We start from the raw sequence: 23,437 nt of genomic DNA on the forward strand, positions 1-23,437 counted from the left end.
GAGGAGAAAGAAGGGAAATGTCAGAAATGGATAATGTGAAAGTTATAGAGGGGTGGAAACTGGAGGCAAAATGAATGAAGTTTAAGATCCTGGCAGGAACATGAAGCAGCACCAAAGCAGTCATTTGATATACTGAACAAAGAGTTGTGGGAGGGGGGTCAGGATTGTTCCATGTCCCCCATAAAGAGACAGGCATAACTGGGGCCCATGCAGGTAACCATAGCCACTCCTTTGATTTGGCAGAAGTGAGATGAATTAGAGGAGAAATTGTTCAGTGAGAGAACAAGTTCAGCCAGGCGGAGGAGAATGGAGATCAATGGGGAATGTTCAGGCCTCTGATCGAGGAAGAATCCGAGAGCTGGTGGATGATGTTAAAAATTACACAACATGAGGTTATAGTCCAACAAGCTACCTGGTGAAGAAGCAGCATTCCAAAAGCTTGTACTTCCAAATAAACCTGTTGGACTATACTCTGTTGTTGTATGATTTTTAACTTTGTCCATCCCACATGGCACCTCCACATCCTGGTAAAGAAGAATTGGACATGCATGGTGAACAGAGACAGTTAGGGCCAGGGAACTGGAAATTATCACTATGGAGGGCATCAGAGGAATTGCAGATATAGGTGGGCAGAGTCTGGACAAGTGGAGAGAGGATGCAGTCAAGGTCGGAGGAAATGAGTTCAGTAGGGCAGGAGTGGGCTGATATGATGGGCCTACAGGGGCAGTCTGGTTTGTGGATTTTGGGAAGGAGGTAAAAGTGGGCTGTTCAGAGTTGGAAGACTATTAGGTTGGAGGCAGTGGGGGTAAGATCTCCAGAGGTAATGAGGTCGGTGACAGTCCTGGCATCACTGGCTTGATGTTCGGATGTGGGATTATGGTCCAAGAGCTGGTGTTGAGCCTCCGCAAAGTAAAGATCAGTGTGCCAGACTACAACAGCACCACCTTTGTCAGCCGTTTTGATGACAAAGTTAAGGTTGGACTTACAAGAGCAAAATGGGGAAGAGGACGGTTTAGAGTGGGTTAGCGGAGCAGAGAAACTGAGACAGCCGCTGTCACATTGGCAGTTTTCAATGAAGAGATCAAAGGCAGGTAAAAGGGTTGTGGAAGGGGTACAAGTGGAGGGTGAATACTGAAGACTGGTATTGGGATCAGTGGAACGAGGGGGTATTCCTGCCCGAAGAAGTGAACATGGAATTGAAGGCAGCGGAAAAACAGTTCAACAATGAAAACAACAAATACTAGAGATCACAGCGGGTCAGGCAGCATCCATGCAGAGAGGGCAAACTAACTATTTGAGTCTAAATGATTCTTCATCAGACCTGAAATGAAGTGTGGAGGGGACAGCATTTATGCTATAATGAGTCTTTACAATTTTATAATATTAAGCAATACAATACTTAAAATTAGTTCAGAAGGTATATTTTGTTCAAATTAAACCAGAAGATTAATAAAATGACTTTGAATGATATCCATTAAGTCATTTACTATATTTAATAAAAATTGGCTATATAAGGACAATAGTCATCTCACATGAAAATTATTCTGTGTAGTCTAAATATCACTTGTATTTCCACACTGAAAGTTCAGGCACAAGGTACAACTGTCACATGTCTTTACCATTTAGTGAAAGGAATTTCCTATTTATTTTTAATTTTATTGGGTGTTTTAAGATTTCCAAAAAATTTACTTAAATTCCACATAGATTTTGATGAAAGTTAACAGATTTTATTTAAATTGTACTGATAGAACAAGAATGGCTCTTGTTTGTTTTTATTTTGTAGAGACAAAACTATTTTGGTAACTCCTCGATTATCAACCGTGATACTGAGTTCCAACCAGTAGAAGCATCACCTTGTGGATAGCCATCGGAGCACAACCCAACCCAGACTGAAACATCCACCAGTCCAGCACTGATTCCTTCACAGAGCCCTTCCACTGAAAAAAGGAATAGAAATCTGTTAGAACATTGCAAAGAATAGACCAAGGATTGTTTTAAGCAAAGCTGCAATATAAGTATTTTCTTTTGAAGCAATACGTTACATAATAAAGCACATTAAGATTTCCCATTGGCTCCAAAATTATGTGAAGACCACTGAAGCATTATCCAAGTTGCTATTTTTCATCTGGCAGTAAGAATGCAGTTGTTCATATGCAATTTATTGGCAGGAAAAATGTACCTCTTTGCAAATCCTAATTCTGACTTCCACATTCTTGAATTTTGTCTATCACTGAAGATTGACCAGGAGCTGGAAACCCAGGCTTAGAAATTCAGCAGTGAAAAAGCTGGGCCTGGACAGTTGACTGTGAGAAAATGGAGTTTAGAGAGTGGGTTATGAGAAACCTGGACTTACAAATTAGGGTAAAAACAAAAAAAAAGATGGAAACACAAAGCAGGTCTGACAGCATCTGTGAAGAGAAAAATAGTTAATGTTTTGAATTGAATATGTTGTTGCTTTAGAATTGAAGGGACAGGGCATTGGGAAAACCTAGAAATTCATGAGCTAGAAAACCATGCAAAATTGACCCACTTGTACAGCACATGCACTGATGATTGTGGGAAAAAAACTAATTAGGCAAGATGCAAACATGGGAACAACCATGAGGTTGAGAGACGGAGGAATGAGATTGCAGGCGTCTGCCAAAACCTGCACTTTTAATGTGGAAACTAGAAGAGCTTTGACTGCACATTTGGATGAATTTAAAATGGCTTTAGGATTTTAATGGGAGATCTGGGTTCAGCTGTTCAGTGCCTGAGTGAACTGATTGCATCAAGCACTTCTCTGGTGTCAACAATTTAAAGAATGGGCCTACAAACATATTACTTAGGAGCGCAACTGGCTATTTAGCATATCAAGCTTGTTCCATCATACAATAAAATTAAGGTTGACCTGTTTGTGTTCTAAATTCCCTACTTCCAACCACCCCTAATAATTATAATATTTTTGTTTGGCAAGGAAATCATTCTACTCTGCTTAAAACGTTTGTTGACTCTGCCTCCACTGCATTCTGAGGCAGACCGTTCCAAAGTTGTGCAGTTCTCTGACAGATAACAATACTTCTCATCTCTGCCCTAAAAGGATGATCCCTAATTTTAAAATAGTGCTCAAAAGTTCTTGATTCAGTGCCAACATCCAATCTTTTCTGCATTCACTTTGTCAAGACCATTCAGGATCTTACAAACTTGAATCAAATCAACCCTTGCTCTCCTTTGAAAGACAGCACACTCACTCCAATTATTAATCGAGTAAAACCCTTATAAACCACTCCAACACAATTACACAGTATTGGTGTTGTGATATTACCAATGCCCTGCATAACTGAAGCATTACATCCTTATCATTATATTCAAAACCTCTTGTAATAAAGGACTGTAGTCATAGAAATGTGCAGCATGGAAACAGACACTTCAGTCCTACCCGTCCATGCCGACCAGATATCCCAACCCAATCTAGTCCCACTGCCAGCACCTGGCCCATATCCCTCCAAACCCTTCCTATTCATATACCCATAAGGTCACCCCTCAGCCTCCGATGCTCCAGGGAAAACAGCCCCAGCCTGTTCAGCCTCTCCCTATAGCTCAAATCCTCCAACCCTGGCAACATCCTTGTAGATCTTTTCTGAACCCTTTCAAGTTTCACAACATCCTTCCTATAGCAGGAAGACCAGAATTGAATGCAGTGTTCCAAAGTGGCCTACCAATGTCCTATACAGCCACTACATGATCTCTCAACTCCTATACTCAGTGTTGGATCAGTGGTGCTGGAAGAGCACAGCAATTCAGGCAGCATCCGATGAGCAGCAAAATCGACGTTTCGGGCAAAAGCCCTTCATCAGGAATTGGGCTTTTGCCCGAAACGTCGATTTTGCTGCTTGTCGGATGCTGCCTGAATTGCTGTGCTCTTCCAGCACCACTGATCCAGAATCTGGTTTCCAGCATCTGCAGTCATTGTTTTTACCTCCTATACTCAGTGCGCTGACCAACAAAGGAAAGCATACCAAACACCTTCTTCAATGTCTTGTCTACCTGTGACTCCACTTTCAAGGAACAATGAACCTGCACTCCAAGGTCTCCTTGTTCAGCAACACTCTCCAGGACCTTACCATTAAGTATATGAGTCCTGCCCTGATTTGCCTTTCCAAAATTCTGCACCTCACAGTTATCTAAATTAAACTCCATCTGCCACTCCTCGGCCCACTGTTCCATCTGATCAAAGTCATTGTACTCTGAGGTAACCTTCTTCTCTAAGCACCACACCACCAATTGTGGTGTCATCAGCAAATTTACTGACCATATATCCTATATTCATATCCAAATCATTTATATAAATGAAAAAAAGCAGTGAACCTAGCACCAATCCTTGCGGCATATTGCTGATCACAGGCCTCCAGTCCGAAAAGCAACCTTCCACCATTACCCTCTGTCTCCCACCTCCGAGCCAGTTCTGTCTCCAAATGGCTAGTTTTTGCTGTATTCCGTGTGGCCTAACCTTGCTAACCAGTCTACCATGAGGAACATGTCGAAAGCCTTACCGAAATCCATTTAGATCATGTCCACCACACTGACTTCATCAATCCTCTTTGTTACTTCTTCAAAACAATCAAGTTCATGAGACATGATATCACACGCACAAAGCCATGTTGACTATCCCTAATCATACCTTGCCTTTCCAAATACATGTAAATCCCGTCCCTCAGGATTCCGTCCAACAACATGCCCATCACTGACATCAGGCTCACCAGTCTGTAGTTTTCTGGCTTTTCCTTACTACCGTTCTTAAATAGTGGTACCACATTAGCCAATCTCCAGCCTTCCACTTTACCTGTGGCTATCGATGACAAAAATATCTCAGCAAGGGGCCCAGCAATCACTTCTCCTGGTTCCCCCAGAGTTCTAGGGTACACCTGATCAGGTCCCAGTGCTTTATATACCCTTACGCATTTTAAGACATCTAACATCTCCTCCTCTGTAACATGAACATTTTTCAAGATGGCGCTATTTATCTCCCCAAGTTCTCTAGCTTCTTTGTCCTTCTTCACATAAACACTGGTGCAAAATACTCATCTAATATCCCCCCACATCCTCTTGTTCCACACATAGGTGGACATCCTGATCTTTAAGGTGCTCTATTCTCTGTCTAGATACTCTATTGTCCTCAAGGTATTTGTAGAATCCCTTTGGATTCTCCCACTTTTAGGCCTCAATTATCATTGGCAGGAATTATTTCAGAGGGGGTCCAAGTCAACAAGGAGTGAATGACACACCTTGTGTAAATGTGGTTGCATGTACCATCATAAACCCTCTAATGCTTGTTTGTTGCTGAATGGTACTCAAAGATTCAATTCTAGGCTTATAATTTTTGTTTCCTCACTATCTGTGCAACTCTAAAGTATTGCTTATGCCCCTGCTGAAAAAATTAGACCTTTAATTTGAAATGTTGGTAAATGTATAATATAAGGTGCTTGATTTATACAATCTGTGAATGAAGAGTTTGATAATTCACTTTTCAATTTTTCTGGAGCTATTACTTTAACCCAGCACATCAGAGAGCAGGCGGCTAGAGTTACTCTGGAGAGATAATGATAGTGTGTTTACATTGAGAGAGCCTCACAATTGGAGACAACAAATAGTGAAAGAGATTAGCTTGCTGTTGTTTAAAAATTGATTCTTTTACCTTAGGAGAAACCCATAAATTGCAAAGATTTTGATTTTAGTTTGGAAAGGACTTTGGTTGGGGCTAGATGTAAGAACAATTTCTCCTGGAGAAGGGAGTTAGTTTATAACAATTAGGCAATAGGTTTTCATTTTAAACTTCTAGACCAGAACTGTTTGGTTCGAACCTAAAGAAGTTATTTGAAATGCTTAGTGTCAAGGGAAAGGCCAAGTTCTCAAGATAAATAATTGAAAGAACAGTTTTGTCACGCCTACAGATGTGGTCGAGAAGGGAATTGTCTGGTAAAGTGATGGTGTTGGGATAGACAAGTTTTGTCCTGCCATGTGTGCCAAAATGCTGTCAGTGCTGCTATAACACGACTGTTCTGTTCTCATTTGATCTTGCATATAAGAAAATCATGCAATGGATGAGCTATTTAAACTAATTGGGCCAGAATCACGTTATAGCCAATACAAATTAGGAAAGTTTGTATTCTACAAATAACCATCTAAATTCTTCAATCATGTTAAAGTCAATTTGCTTTGAAAAAGCATGTGTTATAGCAGAACAGACTGTATTTCAAATTGTGTTATGTGTAAATAGCTTGATTTGTTCTGTTTTATCTTCATTTCTTATATGTGATCATTTCTTTTGCTAAAACCAAATATGCAGCATTGTTTACTCATGTTTCTTTGAAAGAATATCTTGTTAAATAACAAAACTTCTTGTCAAGCCAAGTTTCAGTCTTCAATCTGTGATCTGACTTGTCCAGTAGTAACATCAGCTAGGATCATAACCCAACCCATCATAACTTCTTACACAGTATAACTTTACAGAGAAAATAATTAGCAACAAGGAAATCATAAGTACTGTATGTCTCAAAACAAACCTGAAGATGTGCGATGTATATTTATGGTTGAGTTAAATTCTGGGCTTCCTTGATCTAGATAGACAATGGCTTCAATCGGCAATGGACCATTGCACTCAGCCCCATTAAATGTAAAGTACCAGCGCTGACAGCAGGCACCTTTGCATTTCAGACGCAAGGAACCAGTGAATAATACTCTGAGGGCACTGTCTGTGCGCAGCTTGGTGAATGTACATTCCTGAGATAAAACACAAACAGGCATAAAGTTAACACTCTCAAAACATCCTATATATATTAGTATCACTGAATGTTAAAGCACAGTAGGAGGCCATTGCACCACCTTTCAAAATGAGCATTTTGTTTACTGCCGCTCTCTTGACATATGATTTTGTAAATCACATTCCTTTCTATTAGAAGTTCACCTATTCATATGTGAAGTTTAACCATCAATAAAAGCTGAAAAAGACACCCGGTTTTCCATATGTTAATACAGAAAGGAACTGTATCACAAAAATGAATGCAAAGAAACCAAAATAAAAGCAAAGTGCGACAGATACTGGAAATCAGATATAAAAATGAAAACAAAATGGTTAATCAGGTAAAGCAGTAGTTCTGGAAATGTGTCCAACAATATGTTAATGTCTGACAAAAGTTAAAGAGAATAAATGTTCACGGAAAAGGGCTTATGAATGTAGAATTACGAGGAGGAATCTGAGATTTGGCCCTCATATTCTGCTCTATTATTCAATACGATCATTGTTGATCTGACATCATCTCAACTCCACATTCCCATCTATCCTTGATGGCCATAAACTCCCTTGCTAGTCCAAAATATATCCACATCAGTACAAGAAATATTCAATGACCCGACTTCCAACACTCTTTGGAGCAAAGAGTCCAAAAATCAAAGAAAACATTCATTATCCAAAGGGTATAAAATGCATTGGATATTCTGCATTTCACTATTACGAACTCTTATTTAGTACTTACCATCCAAACATGAATTACTGTAATTTGTTTTGCTACAAGATTAATTTAAGAGCAAGAAATGAAGTTAATGTACTTCATCTGTTGACTACAGATTTCAAAACTGTTCCAGATTCAGATTGCACAGTTACAAAATGTATGTTTGGTTATAAGTTACATGTTGATTTGATATGTTGTATTTTAGGTCTAAAATCTCTTAGGAGTTGAAGACATAAATTTGAAGTCAATTTAATCTGATACAGCTGTTGTAAAAATGACAAGATTGAGTGTAATGGAGGTTTTACAATATAGCTGATCTTACTGTAGTCAGTTGAAACTTGCATTGGGATGGTTGGGATTCTGGCATTTCACCCAATCCAATGTATTCCCTTTCCAGTGGGTTAGATCAACTCACAAAGTGTTCAGTTTAAAGAAAGAACTTTTTTTTCCCCCAATATATCTTGGGAACCATTTTTAGGCAATAGACATCTGGAAGATTGTTCCAACTGAACAATTCACATCAAATCAGTTCAGATGTTACATTTCGTGAAGACATGTATATAAGAAGTATATTTTGTCTTTGGTTGTGTGTATGAAAAGAAAATATACATTCCAGAGAACATCTTTGCAGCACGAGCAAGAAAGTGAGATGGCATTGCTTCTGAAGTTGCCTGCCACTTCAACACACCACCGTGCTCCTTGGCCAACATTTCTCTCAGGCCTATTGCAGTGCTCCAGCAAGGCTCTGCGAAAACTGGAAGACCAGGATCTCATTTTCTGCTTGGGGACCCTGCAATATTGAGTTCAGTATTTTTAGGGCCTTCACACTTCTTCCATATCTTTACTCTTCCCCATGTATCAGATTTCGTCATCAGATGAACTGCTTTTGGCACAGCCATATCACTCTCATCCACTTGTAGTTCCCATTATCACCTTTTCTCCTTCCTGAGTGTACCATTATTCATCCCTTTATTTGGCTAAGTGCTGTTCTCTCTCTGGGCTCTATCTCCACCTTATCTGAAATTCTTTACCCCCACCCTCCTCCTCCAAATCCTTTCAGCTTATGTTACACCTTTTCCTAGCTACTTCCAGTTCTGAAGAAGGTTCACGTCATTTTTAAATCCTCTCTGGCCATATGGGAGGTGCCAGAGGACTGGAAAATATCTAATATGGTTCCAATACAGAACGTCAATTATCCAAACGAGATGGGCAGGGAGTATTTTGTTTGGATAACTGCTTGTTCAGATAATGGATAACCTTTTTACAGGACCTTGAGATCTTGTGCGGATAATCCGAAATTCGGATAATTGATGTTCAGGTAACCGAGGTTGTTTCGTATTTAAGAAGATTTACAGAAAGAAGCCAGGGAGCTAGAGACCAGTGAGACTCACATCAACAGTTGGGAAACTACTGGAGAAAATTCAGAAGTAGAGCATTTATCTCCACTTGAGGAAGCAAGACTTGATCAGGGATAGTCAACATGGCTTCATCAGAGGGAAGTCATGCCCAACAAATTTGACGGAAGTGACCAGGTGTGTAGATGAGGGAGTGGAGTTGATATATTTCACATGGATTTCTGCAAAGCCTTTGACAAGGTCCCATGAGCTTATCAAAAAGGCAGATGCATGTAGGATACAGGCTAATTTGATGAAGTGGGTTCAAGATTGACTCAGATGTAGGAGACAAAGGGGATGACAGAAGCCTTCTATAGTGACTGGAAACCAAGGTCCAGCAGTACCACAGGGATCAATGCTGAGTCACAATTAGTCATAATTTTATAAATAACATAGATGACTGTGTAAGGGATTGGATTAGTAAATTAGCAGACAACACAAATATTGGTAGGGTGGTTAACAAAGAGTTTGAGTGTTTGGGCTACAAGAAGAAATAAATGGGCAGATACGTGGCAGAAGGAATTTAACCCTGAGAAGTGTAAGGTGATACACATTGGAAGGAGTAATTTGACAAGGAAATATTCAATAAAAGGCATGACACTAAGAAGTTCTGTGAAACAAAAGGGCCTTGGAGTGTTTGTCCGTAGGTCGCTGAAGGCGGAAGGACATGTTAGTAGGATGGTGAAAAAGGCAAATGGATCACTTGCCTTTATTAATTGAGACATAGATTAAAAACGCAGGGAAATCATGTTGGAGTTGAATAGAATCTTGGTGAGACTACTAGCTAGAATACTGTGTGCAGTTCTAGTCGCCACAATACTGGAAGGATGTGATTGCATTAGAGGGGGTGCAGAGATTTGCCAGGATGCTGCATGTGATGGAACATTTAAGTTATAAGAAAAGGTTGGGTAGGCTTGGGGTATTTATGTTGGAGCATAGAAGACTGAGGAGTGAATTGATTGAGATGTACAAGATTGATGGGCATGGACAGAGTGGATAAGGAACAGTTGCCTCTGCTTAGTTGAAAGGTCAGTCACAAGAGATCACAGGTTTAAGGTGAAGGGCAGGAGGTTTAGGAGGGATGCCTTTTTACCCAGAGGGCAGTTACAGTCTGGAATGGTCTGCCTGGGAGGTTGGTAAAGGCAAATTGCCTCTCAGCCATTAAAAACCGCCTAGATGAGCACTTGATATATCATAACATTCAAGGCTGGGGTCAAGTGCTGGTAAATTGTATTAAGTTGAAAATCAGGTGTTTCTCATGTGTTGGTGCAGGCTTAATGGGCAAAAGGGCCTTTTCTGCACTGTATCATTGTTTGATTCTGAGATTCACTGGACCTGAAATGTTGTCTCTCCTTCCTCTCTTCAGATGCTGCCAGAACTGTTGAGTTTCCTCTAGCAATTTCTGTTCTTGTTTCAGATTTTCAGTATTCACTGTTGGAGTCATAGCCATAGAGATGTAAGCAAGGTAACAGCCCCTTCTGTCTAACTCATGCACGCCGGTCAGATATCCTAAATTAATCTAGTCCGATTTGCCAGCACTTGGCACATATCCCTCTAAACCCTTGTTATTCATTTAACCATCCAGATGCCTTTTAAATGTTGTGATAGTACCAGCCTCCACCACTCTCTCTGGCAGCTCATTCCATACATTTATCACCCTCTGTGTGAAAAAGTTGACCCTTAGGTCGATTTTAAATCTTTCCCCTCTCACCTTAAACCTGTGCCATCTAGTTCTGGACTCCCCCACACCAGGGAAAAGAAGATATTTATCTTATCTATGCCCCTCATGATTTTATAAACCTCTATAAGGTCACCCAACCGTCTCCAATGCTTCAGAGGAAATAGCCCCAGCCTATTCAGCTTCTCCCTATAACTCAAACCCTCCAACCCTAGCAAAATCATTGTAAGTCTTTTCTAAATTCTTCCAGGTTTAACAACATCTTTCCTATAGCAAGAAGACCAGAATTGAACGCAGTATTCCAAAAGTGGCCAAACAAATGTCCTCTACAGCCGCAACATGACCTCTCAATTCCTGTACTTAACATTTTGACCAATAAAGGCAAGCATACCATACGCTTTATTCACTACCCTGTCTACTTGCGACTCCACTTTCAAGGGATTATGAACCTGCACTTCAAGGTCTCTTTGTTCGGCAACACTCCCCAACCTTACCACTAAGCATATAAATCCTGCCTTGATTTGCCTTTCCAAAATGTAGCCCCTCACATTTATCTAAACTAAACTCCATGTGCCACTCCTTGGCCCATCTGATCAAGGTCTCTTTGTGCTCTTGAGGTAACCTTCTTCATTGTCCACTATACCATTAGAATCTCTACAGTGTGGAAACAGGCCCTTCAGTCCAACAAGTCCACACTGACCCTCTGAAGAGCATCCCACTCAAACCCATGCCCCATTACTGTACATTTACCCCCTGATTAATGCACCTAATCTATACTTCACTGAACACAATGGGAATTTAGCACAGCCAACTCACCTAACCTGCACATCTTTGGACTGTGGGAGGAAACTGGAGCACGCAGAGGAAACCCACACTGACGCGGGGAGAATGTGCAAACTCCACACAGACATTCATTCAAAGCTGGAATCGAACCAGGTCCCTGACACTGTGAGGCAGCAGTGCTAACCACTGAGCCACTAATTTTGGCATTATCTGCAAATTTATAACCATACCTGATATATTCACATCTAAATCATTTATAATAAATGACAAAAGTCAGAGAACCCAGCACCGATCCTTATGCAACACTGCTGGTCACAGGCCTCCAGTCCAAAAAGCAACCCTCTGCCACCATCTTCTATCACTTACCTTCGAATCAATTTTGTATCCAGTTGGCTAGTTCTCCCTGGATTCCATGTGATCTAACCTTGTTAATCAATCTGTCTACCATGCAGAACCTTGTCAAACGCGTTACTGAAGTACGTCTCAATAACATCCATTGCTCTACTTGCATCAATTCTCGTCACTTGTTCAAAAAATTCAATTAACTTAGTGAAACACGATTTCCCACGCACAAAGCCATGTTGACTATCCCTAATCAGCCCTTGTCTTTCCAAATACATGTAAAGCCTGTCCCTCAGGATCCTCTCCAACAACTTGCCCACCACTGATGTAAGGCCTTTCCTTACCACCATTCTTAAATAATGGCACTACATTAGCCAGCTTCCAGTCTTCTAGCACCTCACCTATGACTATCAATGACACAAATATCTCAACAAGCAGCCCAGCAACAATTTTCCTAGCTTTCCACAAAGTTCAGATGTATATTTCATCCAGTCGCAGGAATTTATCCACCTTTATGCACTTTAAGATGTCCATTACCTTCTTCTGTGTAATATGGACACTTTTCCAGATGGCGCTATTTATTTCCCCAAGTTCTCTAATTTCCATGCCCTTCTCCACATAAACATTGATGTAAAATATTCATTTAGTATCTCCTGCTGGTCCTTCCCTCCTTTTGAGAATATTCAGCACCATCTCTGAGACATCTTTGGCCCTGGCACATGGTAGGCACAATATTCTGATATCTCATTGCTGGCCAAGAAACATCCCTCTGTGCCTCTAACTAGAGAATCCCCTGTCACAATTGAACTCTTGCAACCCTGCGTGCCCTTTGTTAGAGTATAGCCAGTCTCAGAAACTGGGCTGTCAGTGCTACATTCCCCTGAGTATCTTTGGCTTTATGTTATTAACTTGAATCCAGGCCATTTTTTGAATGCAATTTCTGCACTAAGAGCTGATTAGTGGATCATTGATTAATTTTCACCTTTGTTGCCTTGGCAATAATCTGAGCTGGGGAAGTGATGGTAGAGTTGTTTTATCCTTTGCCTGTTGGCCCATAAGACCCAGGTATTGTTCTGAGGACACGGGTTCAAATTCTGTCAGGTAGATGCTGCAATTTTAAGTCAAAAACAAATCTGAAACTAAAAGACAAATGGTGACCATGAAACGATTATGGCCAGCGACACCTATATCCCACAAACAAATAAATTGAAAAAACTATGGATTGCTGGACCACTGTAGAATCTTGCCAATTTCCTCCCATTGACAACAATGGACAGTTTCTACAACTTGTGCATGATCCACTCTGTAACAATGGCTCTTAATAAGCTCTCTTATATTCTTGCTTTGGTTAGTAAAGAAAAATATGTCTTATACCTTGTTAACTACATTGTCTATGTATCGTGCTTCCATCAGGGACATATACTCAAAAGCCCTGCTGCTCTTCTGCACTTCTCAGTATTGTACTATTCCCTTGTCTTGTTTGTCCTTCTCAAATCTATTTCCTCAGAGTTTCTAATGAGTGAATCGCATTGGCACTTTTCTATCTCTGACCAGTCTGCTGATGTCTTCAGATGTTCTTTCTCAAAATCAATCACATGGTCAAACTTGTATCATCTGAAAATATCATAATCTTTATCCCCAAATCATAGAATTGTTGCAGTGTAGAAGATTGCCACTCAGGTTATTGTGCCTGCACCAGTTCTATTCTCTAGTGTCAATCTCATGTCTTTTACTGATTTTTCCACACACTACTTCTATCCAAGTAATCATCTAATGCCCTTTTGAATGCCTCGACTGAACCAACCTCCACTACGTTTCTAGGCAGGGCATTCTATACCCTAACTACTTACTGAGCGTAAAAGGTTTTTCTCACATTATCCTTGCTTTGCTTGCACATCACTTCAACTGGAATAGCGTTCCCCTTATCTACTCTATCGAGCTCACTCAGGACTTTGAAAGCCTCAAACCCCCTCTTGTCCCAAGACGTCCTGTCTTTGAATTAAGACGATCATTTTCATCATTTGAGGGTTTTGATGAGGCTCTATTGGATTTGTAAGTGACTGTTAAATATAATCTACAAGTGGTTGTTTCTGCAGCAAATTAGGCAGGATACTATAAAAGATTGTTTCAGGTGAGTTGCTGGTTCTGCTGGTCCTGAAGAAGGGCCTGTGCCCAAAACGTCGAATCTCCTGTTCCCTGGATGCTGCCTAACCTGCTGTGCTGTTCCAGCAATAAAGTTTCAACTCTGGATTCCCTCACCTTGTATTTTCTCGCTGCCAACCTTTTGAAGGAAGCTAGAGCATTTTTGGTTGCACTAAGTGTAGGGATTCTGGTTGCGTTTTTCTTAGGACTCAAGGTCAATATGAAAACTTCTACACGAAACCTTTGGAGTATTCTTGTAGTGTTTCCTTTTATCATCACATAGATGATTTAAAAAAAGAAGAAATTTTAAAGAGTTCCTAACGTGGAGAAAAGTGGAGCATTGTTTATGCTATAATTTTCATTAAAGACAAAATGCATTACTTTTAGCCAGAGTTTACAGACTTTCCATTGGAAAAAGTCACAGATGTCACAATATATTCAAGCTATCTGTATTACTTAAAGGAAAGATGACAAAAAAATCCACCTTTCAAGTTTCTTTGCTGAACATGTCTCATTGCTCTGACACCCATGTACCTTCCGGTAGCTGTTTCTACTCCACTTTTGCTAACTCTTCCTCAAGCTAATAAAATTGTCTATTCCCTCAATGTAGAACATTCCCTCTTATTTTATCTTTGAGGCATCAAATTCACAAGAAGGGAATACAGTGATATATAGAAATGGATCAGGAAATTGGTGTCAGGTAGAAGACTGTGACAAGACTCAAAGGGATGCCAACTTACTTCTATCTATATTCTTTATGTTCTTATGTCCACCTGCTTTCCTATTTCTGTTCTGTAAATTCTGGATGTGAAACACTATCGGATTTGCTGCTTGTATTGTCTAACTTAGACTGTCCAACATTCTCCATGAAAAAGGGCACATACATCCCCTGTATATATCTCAGCACATCAAATTGATGCTACCCAGATGTCAAAAAGACAAACGGCAAATGTAATGTCAGGATCCTAAATTTGAGCAATAAAGTCCTTGCAATGTCGAAGCAGTCCATTCTAGTTAAAAAGAAGTGACCGCACAATAGCATTAGTTAAAGGGGTGTGTACTTTGATGACTGTTCAATTAAACCTTTGGAATTTCTAATAGAACACATCTGAAAATACTCTGGAGTGTCTGTGGACGTGTTCTGCTGAGCTTTGCGTTTGCCTGAGAACACTGCTCCATACTCACAAGTATGGTGACTCTGCAGCATGATAGCAGGGCAGACATTGCCAAGAGAGCAATTATTTCTGCCAAGTTGGAGCAGATCCCTCCATACTTCTTTGTCTTGTCAGTGTGGCTTGCTCTTCATGCCCAAGTTTAGGGTACTCTGGGAATTGAGGAGGGCCATAAGGCAATGCTCCAATCTTTAATGTACTCCTCGATGCTTGTCCTATGTGCAGCATGTCCCATGATGTGCAGAACCAACAGCTTAGGAAATGCAAACATCCTGGTCTCTTGCTGCAGTACTCTGTTGTTAGCTTTGACTTCTCTTGCAAGAGGGAAGACAGATGTTAATGGTTGTGTAGCACTGCACTTGGCTGGTGGGTGTGCCTTTTATAGCTGTAGCTTTTTGGAAGTTTGGAGAGTAGTGTGCACAGCTGACATGATCAACAATTATGTATGTGTGCATGTGTATGTCTATATATATATATATATATATATATATCACTGCATGTGTGTGTATGTATATGACTATGTGTTTGTCAGTGTGTGTTTGCATTTGTATGAGTCTGTGTGCAGGCATATGCATGACTAAGTGTGTATGTCTCTGGCTGTTTGTGTGTGCATGTTTGCATGTGTGTTTGGGCGTGCGCGTGTGTGGGGTTTAGATGTAGTAAAGATATCATGGTTGTAGGTATGTTTGCCGAGCTGGGAAGTTGATTTGCAGACATTTCCTCACCAGTCTAGGTGACATCTTCTGTGCTTTGGAGCCTCCTGCGAAGCGCTGCTGTACTGTGTCTTCTGGTTTCTGATGCTTCCAGTTGCCGGTTCCTGTTGTTCATTGTAGTGGCCGGTATGTTGTCTTTAGGTCAATGTACTTGTTGGTGGAGTCCGTGTCTGAGTGCCATACCTTTAGAAATTCTTCGGCTGTCTTATGTTTAGCTTGTCCAATGATCGTTGTGTTGTCCCAGTCAAATTTGTTCTCTAAGTGTATAGCTACTAGGGACAGCTGGTCATGGTGTTTAGTGGCTAGCTGCTGTTTGTAGTACAGCTATGTTAGAGGAGAGTCCTGAGTGCCAGTTGAATTGAGGGATGGGTGACAGATGCTGTTGTGGTGAGCAGAAAAATATGACACAAAGATAAATTCACAGGAGTTGACCATAAGTATGAGATTTTTAGATCCTTAGTGAAATATTTGTTTGGTAGTGAATACTGCTAAAAAAAAATATTTTTCAAAGCTGAGACTAAAATAGTTCATACTGTACTATTTTTCAGTTTACTTTGATATTTCTTGCAAGATTAAAAGCTTCAACAAAATGTATCTTTTGCATTATTGGCTCTTGTGAAAATGCTGCCAGACTTCAGGAATTGACATTCTTCGTCATGTGGTCCCATTAACTTCTGAAGGTGGTTCCTGAGAGTATCCTGACTACCTCAGAACCAGGGCGTGTCTCTTCATGTCCACCTTCAGTGTTGCATCCATCACTACAGAAGCCTCAGTCTGTCCTGGTATACAGTTCCTAAAAATATCTGTCAGTACTTTTTTTTTAAATTCAGCTTCCCTTTAAGAGACAGTATGCCCTTAAAAAAGAACGGATTGTCAATACTATGTGATGATCAAACAATGCTGCTGAGGCCACCTACTGTGTGCAGAACATGTCAGCACTGTGAAGGAGAGAGAGCTGGGGAGCACACCAGTTAACATAATAATCATTCAGGTGAGGTGGGTTTATGAATTCTGTATTAGCCACTCATTCTGAGCAGACATAGGCGATTGTAAATAACAAATTCCAAATTCAAAAATTATGGCCAACAAATTTCTTACCACTATTCATTACTATGTAATATATGGACTGAATTTTAATATAGGGAGGTGATAGCCTAGTGGTATTATTGCTGGACTGTTAACCCAGATAATGACCGAAAAACCTGGGTTCAAATCCCACCATGGCAGATGGTGGAACTTGAATTCAATAATAAAAAAACCTGGAATTAAGAATCTAATGATGAGCTTGAATGCATTTGTGGGCGGCACAGTGGTTAGCACTGCTGCCTCACAGTGCCAGAGACCGGGTTCAATTCCCACCTCAGGCGACTGACTGTGTGGAGTTTGCACATTCTCCCCATGGGTTTCCTCCGCGTGCTCCGGTTTCCTCCCACAATCCAAAAATGTGCAGGTTAGGTGAATTGGCCATGCTAAATTGCCCGTAGTGTTAAGGGCAGGGGCAAATGTAGGGGAATGGGTCTGGGTAGGTTGTGCTTCGGCATGGACTTGTTGGGCTGAAGGGCCTGTTTCCACACTAAGTAATTTTTAAAAAACCAGATCTTCTTGTAATTGGTTAGTTAGTTGGGGACAGAGGGATGGAAAGCAAATTAGGAAAGTTGTTCTTAGGAAAGTAGGTTTTGCCCAGGCTCTTTAACTAGCCACAGCGTTAGCATCTCTCTTTCAGGTTTCCAGAGCCAATCTTAGAGTAAAGGTACAATTTGTCAAAGGGCGTTTCTCCAGTTAAAGGAACCCTGGCAGTCCCTAAGTGGGTGAATTCTACTTTGCTTCCTGAGACATTGGCAACGAGAGAGAGAAGCGACTTTTGGGAACACTGTCATTGGCTCTCTCATTCTTCCCTGAAGTTCTAGGGAATTCAGTGAAGTGCTGCTTCTCACCAATAGGTGGAAACAGTTGCCCTCTTAAAATCAAGCAGACATGGATGGAGTTGGAGGAGGAAGTCAGCAGCAGGAATATCATCCCTCAAACCCAGAGACAGGGGTTCCACAGGAGGTTCAATGACCAATGAGGTAGAAAATGCAATTGGGCAGGTGCCAAACCTCACTGACTTCCCAGCAAAACACACCTTGCAGCTGCACTCATTCCTCTCTCTCTCTCCAGGCATTCACTGTTCCCATCTGAACAGTGTCTTCACTCTTATTGATAGCTCACAACCATTACTCAACATACTCCACAGTGTCATTCCATCTTCTCCCTACAAGTCATTTCTAATGCTCATTAGTCCCTGCTTTCCCTCTGTGTGGGTGAAGAGAGTACAGAACTGCAGAAAGAGACAGAGATTTGTTGTTGAGGGTTGTTGGGGTGGGAAAAGAAGGTAAGATAACCCTCCAGTGATAGCATTTTTAGTACCCACTGACAACGCATGCCCAAACGGCCCATTTTCTTCAGGCTACAGATGCCAACAATAACCTGCTGTTAGAAATTGAACCTCATGAGGCACTGGTATTCACACAAGTTGAGAAAGAGAAGTTTCTGGGCTATTGACCGTGTTAGGGCTATCGAACCCTTTGACCTGGGTCTTCTTGGCCTGCACAGCGTTAGTAACTGAGGATTTGGCAACTGGCATTGCAGCAGAGCTTCCTACTGTTGACCCTGGTGCTTGTTCTGTCTGTGTAGCTGCTCCTCTTGCCCTTCTTCAGAGATCCAGGTTACAGCTTCATGAGCTACTCTCGTGTTTCAGTGAATGCTGACAGCAGTCAAGATCCAAATCCACAGTTCGTGAAACTATTTTTCCAATCAACTTGTTCAGTGATGTAATTAAATACCTCTCGAGCAGGCCAGTCTTGAACCCAGGCCTCTGGATACTCCTGCTGTGCCTGATGAGGTGTTTTCAAGAAATTGGAAATCATCTTGAATGATTGAAATCAGGGCTGCAGCACATGTGCTGTGAGCACAGCTTTTCATATTGGCAAGGAAGCAGTAAAAGCATTTCACTGCTTAAAGGTTTCCCTACTTGCCGCACTCATTGAACACTGTTTCTCCAATGTGCTCTTGCCTCGAGTGAGTTACGCAGGTTGGGAAACGTGATGTGGCTGTCAAAGCCAGAACTGTGCTGTTCCAGCAATAAAGTTTCAGCTTTTCATATTGGCAAGGAAGCAGTAAAAGCATTTCACTGCTTAAAGGTTTCCCCACTTGCCGCACTCATTGAACACTGTTTCTCCAATGTGCTCTTGCCTCGAGTGAGTTACGCAGGTTGGGAAACGTGATGTGGCTGTCAAAGCCAGAATCTTGGGTTGAACTCACAATTAGGTACCAATTTCAAATACTAGACTTACTTGCCAAGCTTCACAAGGATTTCTCACTCACTTACAAAATTCCTGATTAAACCCAGAAGTGGACAGGATTGTGTCAGGTTGCAAATCTGTGCCATATCTTCAGTTTTAGGATCAGAGAGCATTGAATCTACTGCACCTCAGCAGTTACCATTCTGTCAGATGTTTTTTTCATTCAACCTATGCTACATTTAGTTTTTTAAGGTGGCATAGTGTTAGCAACAAAAAGCATCTCTCCACCAATTTGTAACAGGATAAGTACTCACCAGTATTATTTTGACCAAGTTTCTGTGAAAGCATAGCTATAGTTTTGACCAGATGTATATTAAACAATATTCTTCTTGACACATCAAAGGAATTGAGGAATAAAACTTGAAGGAAATCCTTCCCCTCATTCATATAACTAAGCTAATTTTCACAGCCCAAAGGTGTAAAATGGCACAATATTCTTCGACCTCACTTTGATAAGTCTAAACACTTTATTGAAGGCTGTCAAAATAGCTGGAAATTTAACAGCCTTCTTCTTAGATTCATAGCATGGTCCAGTACAGCTTGTCTGTTTCCTGTTTGTCTATTTCCTGGTTTTCTTCTCATAACTCTGCTAAAATATCCTTTTCAAGTATACATCTTCCTTGTTGATAGTTGCTTTGGAATTTGCAAGAATTTGGAATGTGGCATTGCATTCCAGATTATAACATCTCACTGAATGAAGAAAATTCCTATCATCTCCTGTCTGGCTCTTCTGTCAATTATTTTTCATCTGTGTCCTCATTAGTGATGTTTGTATTTGTGAAAACAGTTCATTTATATCTACTTCACCAAAGCCCATCATAATTTTGAACACTTCTATTAAATCTCCCCTTAATCTTTTCTGACCATATGACAGAAGCCCTTTGTTGCTAGCATAATTCTACTAAGTCTCTTTGCATCTCCTGCAAGGCCTTAAAATAGCACTATTCTTTAAGTGTGGAGTGCAGAACTGGACTCGGCTGAACCAGTGGAATATAAAAGTGTGATAGCACATTTATTACATTCTTATGCAGTGCCTCTGTTTATGAAGTACATAGTCTGATGTGCTTTCTCAATATCCTTCCAGTTTCAAAGACTGGTGCTGGTGTTTGTTTAAAAATTAATGATAGGAAGAAATACAGCATTATTAGTAAGTTACAAAAATCAGAAATATCTCAAGTGCAGCCTTTTAAAATTTAAAAGGAAGGGAAGGAGCTCAAATTAAAAGACTAACAATGGCAAATGAACAGAAGCTAATTGATGCAGAACTTTAAGGGGAGCAATGTGTTTGTACTGCATGAGCAGAGAGTGCTGTTCAATTGACATGTAGAGTATGATTGGTCGAGCTGTAACCGTAGAGAATTCGCCAGTTAGTTGATGATTGGCAGTTAACATTTGGTTTAATTTTCTGTTTTAAATTTCAACAATGCGTGGCATTAATTTACTGGTGCATTCTCCATGGCAACCCTTCTTCCAGTCAGCACTCTTCCCCCATACAGTAATAAGACATTGTTCATTGGTATTATTGTGAATCTCCCAATGACATTTGTCTTCTTTAAGCAATATTCAAACACTAGTCACAGAAAAGTGAATTAAACAGAAAAAAAAGGTGAAATTATGAAAAAGGCAAATAAGAATAAAAAACAAATTTTGTGTTAAGAATAAAAAAGTTTAAACCTACAACCGAAGATGTAGAAGCATGAAATAAAGAATACTGAAGTTAAATAAATTCAGAGTGGAATTGGAATAGATAATATATTGAAATGAAATGGAAAAAAAACTGAACAAAGGTAAAACCAAAGAGAGAAAATTGGTCACTTGTTTCTTTACACTGTCTTCGTGTTGCTACTCCTCAGATTCACTACATACAAAGATTGTTCCCATTTATTTGCTTGGCCACATATTACAGGTCTCCTCCAGGCCAAAGCAAGCAGCTAAAACACTGTCTGTAGACATGGGTGGTGTATTACCTGTGGCAAAAGGCTCTCAATGAATGTCTGCTATACAAGTTAGTTCGGTTTCTGGATTACAGTCAGGTACCGCGTGGGAACAGGTCTTGCTGCCTAGTAACCTCTCAACAATTTTATTTTTAATTCATTCACAGGTTGTTGGTGTCACTAGCTAGGCCAACATTATTAATTGCCCATCCCTAATTGCCTGAAGGACAGGTAAGAGTCAGAGTCAACCACATTGCTGTAGGTCTGGAGTCACATGCAAGCCAGACCAGGTAAAGCCAATAGCTTCCTTCCCTAAAGGACAGCAGTGGATCATTTGAAGTATCAGAGAGGAATGCCATAAAATGAATGAATTACGACTATCAAAACATTTAAGATCCTTTGGGGTCTCAAAAGGGTAAACATGGAGGGGATGTTACTAAGAGTTACAAAGATGTACAACATGGAAATAGACCCTTCACTCCAACTCGTCTATGCCATCTAGATATCCTAAATTAATCTAGTCCCATTTGTCAGAATTTGGCCCATCCCTAAAACCTTCCCACTCATATACTGATCCAAATGCCTTTTCAATATTGTCATTGTATCTGACTCCATCATTTCCTCTGCCAGTTCATTCCGTACAGCCTCTGCGTGAAAATGTTGCACTTTAGGTCCCTTTTAAATCTTTCCCCTGTCACCTTAAACCTATGCCCTCTAGTTTTAACTGCCTCTATTCTGGGGAAAATACCTTAATATTCACCCTATCCTCAAGATTTTAAAAACCTCTGTTGCTCCAGGGAAAATAGTCCCAGATTATTCAGCCTCTTCCTATAGCTCAAATCCTCCAATCCTGGCAATATCCTTGTACATCTCTTCTGAGTCATTTCAAGTTTAACAACATCTTTCCTATGCCAGGAAGACCAAAATTAAATGCCGTACTCTAAATGTGGCCTAACCAATGTTTTGTACAGCCGTAACAATGTCCCAACTCCCATAAAGGCAAGCGTACCAAATGCCTTTTTCACTATCGTGTATACCATGAAGACTGGAATCGAACTGAGGGGTTCAGGGGGTTTATAAATTGATTAACTGATACTCAGGACTGGTATCCAATAAGTAGCTGTGATGTTTGTATTTGTATTTGAGTTTGAGATGACAGATGCCAGAGAGTGAGTTACAGGCTGCCAAGTGATTGAGAAATTTAAGTGTGTCAGAATGTGCATGTATGTGTATGCGTCTCTCTCTGAGGGTTTGTCTGTATTTATTACATGTAGGTGATGTGTGTGTGTGTGTACGTGTGTGTGAGAGAGAGAGAGAAAAAGAGTGAGAAAGAGAGAAAAGAGCGAGAGAGAGAGACTGTGTGTTGGGGGTGGGGGGGTGGGGGTCACGGCATGGAATAAAATCTACTTGCCCACATGGATCAGTGTATGGATACAACACTGTACATTGCAGAGTGACCTGTTTTCATCCATGTGTATATGTGTGAGGGACATGTGTTCCTTCATGTCTTTGAGACAGTGTGAGTGATACTGTACATTTGTGTTTTAGTTTGTGCATGTGTGTGAATTTACATTACTAGGTGCACTGCGTGTGTGAGACTCTGCACATCAGGGTGTGTTTGCATGTGTAAGACACAGTGTACACGCGTGTGTGTGAAAGATAATGCATATCAGAGAGTGTTTGTGTCTGAGAAAGACTGTGTGAGAGACACTGTACATTAGCGTGAGAGAGAGACAGGGTGCAAAGTGTGTGAAAGAAAGACAGCATACAGCAGAGTGCATTTGAGAGAGACAGTACACATCAGAGTGCGTGTGTGAGAGATAATGTACATTAGAGTGTTTGTGAGGGATACAGCGTACATCAGTGTGAGAGACAGTGTACATCTTGTGTGTGTGTGAAAGAGAGAGAGAGAGAGAGAGAGTGTACATCAGAGTGTGTGTGTGTCTATGACAGAGAGAGAAAGAGAGAGACAGTATCCATCAGTGTGTGAGAGAGACCATGTACAGATAGTGTGTGTGAGAGTGAGTGAGTGAGTGAGTGAGTGAGTGAGTGAGTGAGTGAGTGAGTGAGTGAGAGATACTGTGTTATCTTTATTAATTCACTCACCAGCTCACTATATTCATTAATACCAGGTTCCTGTTCACACATTCATAACCCTTTACTAACCTGTTATTTATGATAGAGGTAAAAACAATGACTGCAGATGCTGGAAACCAGATTCTGGATTAGTGGTGCTGGAAGAGCACAGCAGTTCAGGCAGCATCCAAGGAGCTTCAAAATCGACGTTTCGGGCATCAGGAATAAAGGCAGTGAGCCTGGAGCGTGGAGAGATAAGCTAGAGGAGGGGGGGGGTGGGGAGAAATTAGCATAGAGTACAATGGGTGAGTGGGGGAGGGGATGAAGGTGATAGGTCAGGGAGGAGAGGGTGGAGTGGATAGGTGGAAAAGGAGA

General features: G+C 40.8%; 1 protein-coding gene across 3 annotated transcripts in view; it reads right to left on the reverse strand.

The window, feature by feature from the left end:
* Positions 1-1,652: 1,652 nt before the first annotated feature.
* Positions 1,653-23,437, reverse strand: part of LOC122549569 (collagen triple helix repeat-containing protein 1-like) — a 34,978-nt gene continuing 13,193 nt past the window's right edge. For 2 of the 3 annotated variants that reach the window (XM_043689410.1, XM_043689412.1), the window contains exons 3-4: positions 6,543-6,759; positions 1,653-1,937 (exon numbers count right to left, since the gene is read on the reverse strand). In XM_043689410.1, coding sequence (XP_043545345.1) covers positions 1,792-1,937; positions 6,543-6,759 — 363 coding nt within the window. In that variant the 3' untranslated portion in view covers positions 1,653-1,791. The remainder of the gene's footprint in view (positions 1,938-6,542; positions 6,760-23,437) is intronic. The other variant, XM_043689411.1, reaches the window with a different exon arrangement.

Source organism: Chiloscyllium plagiosum, chromosome 4, assembly GCF_004010195.1.
Source record: "Chiloscyllium plagiosum isolate BGI_BamShark_2017 chromosome 4, ASM401019v2, whole genome shotgun sequence".
NCBI classification, from domain to species: domain Eukaryota; kingdom Metazoa; phylum Chordata; class Chondrichthyes; order Orectolobiformes; family Hemiscylliidae; genus Chiloscyllium; species Chiloscyllium plagiosum.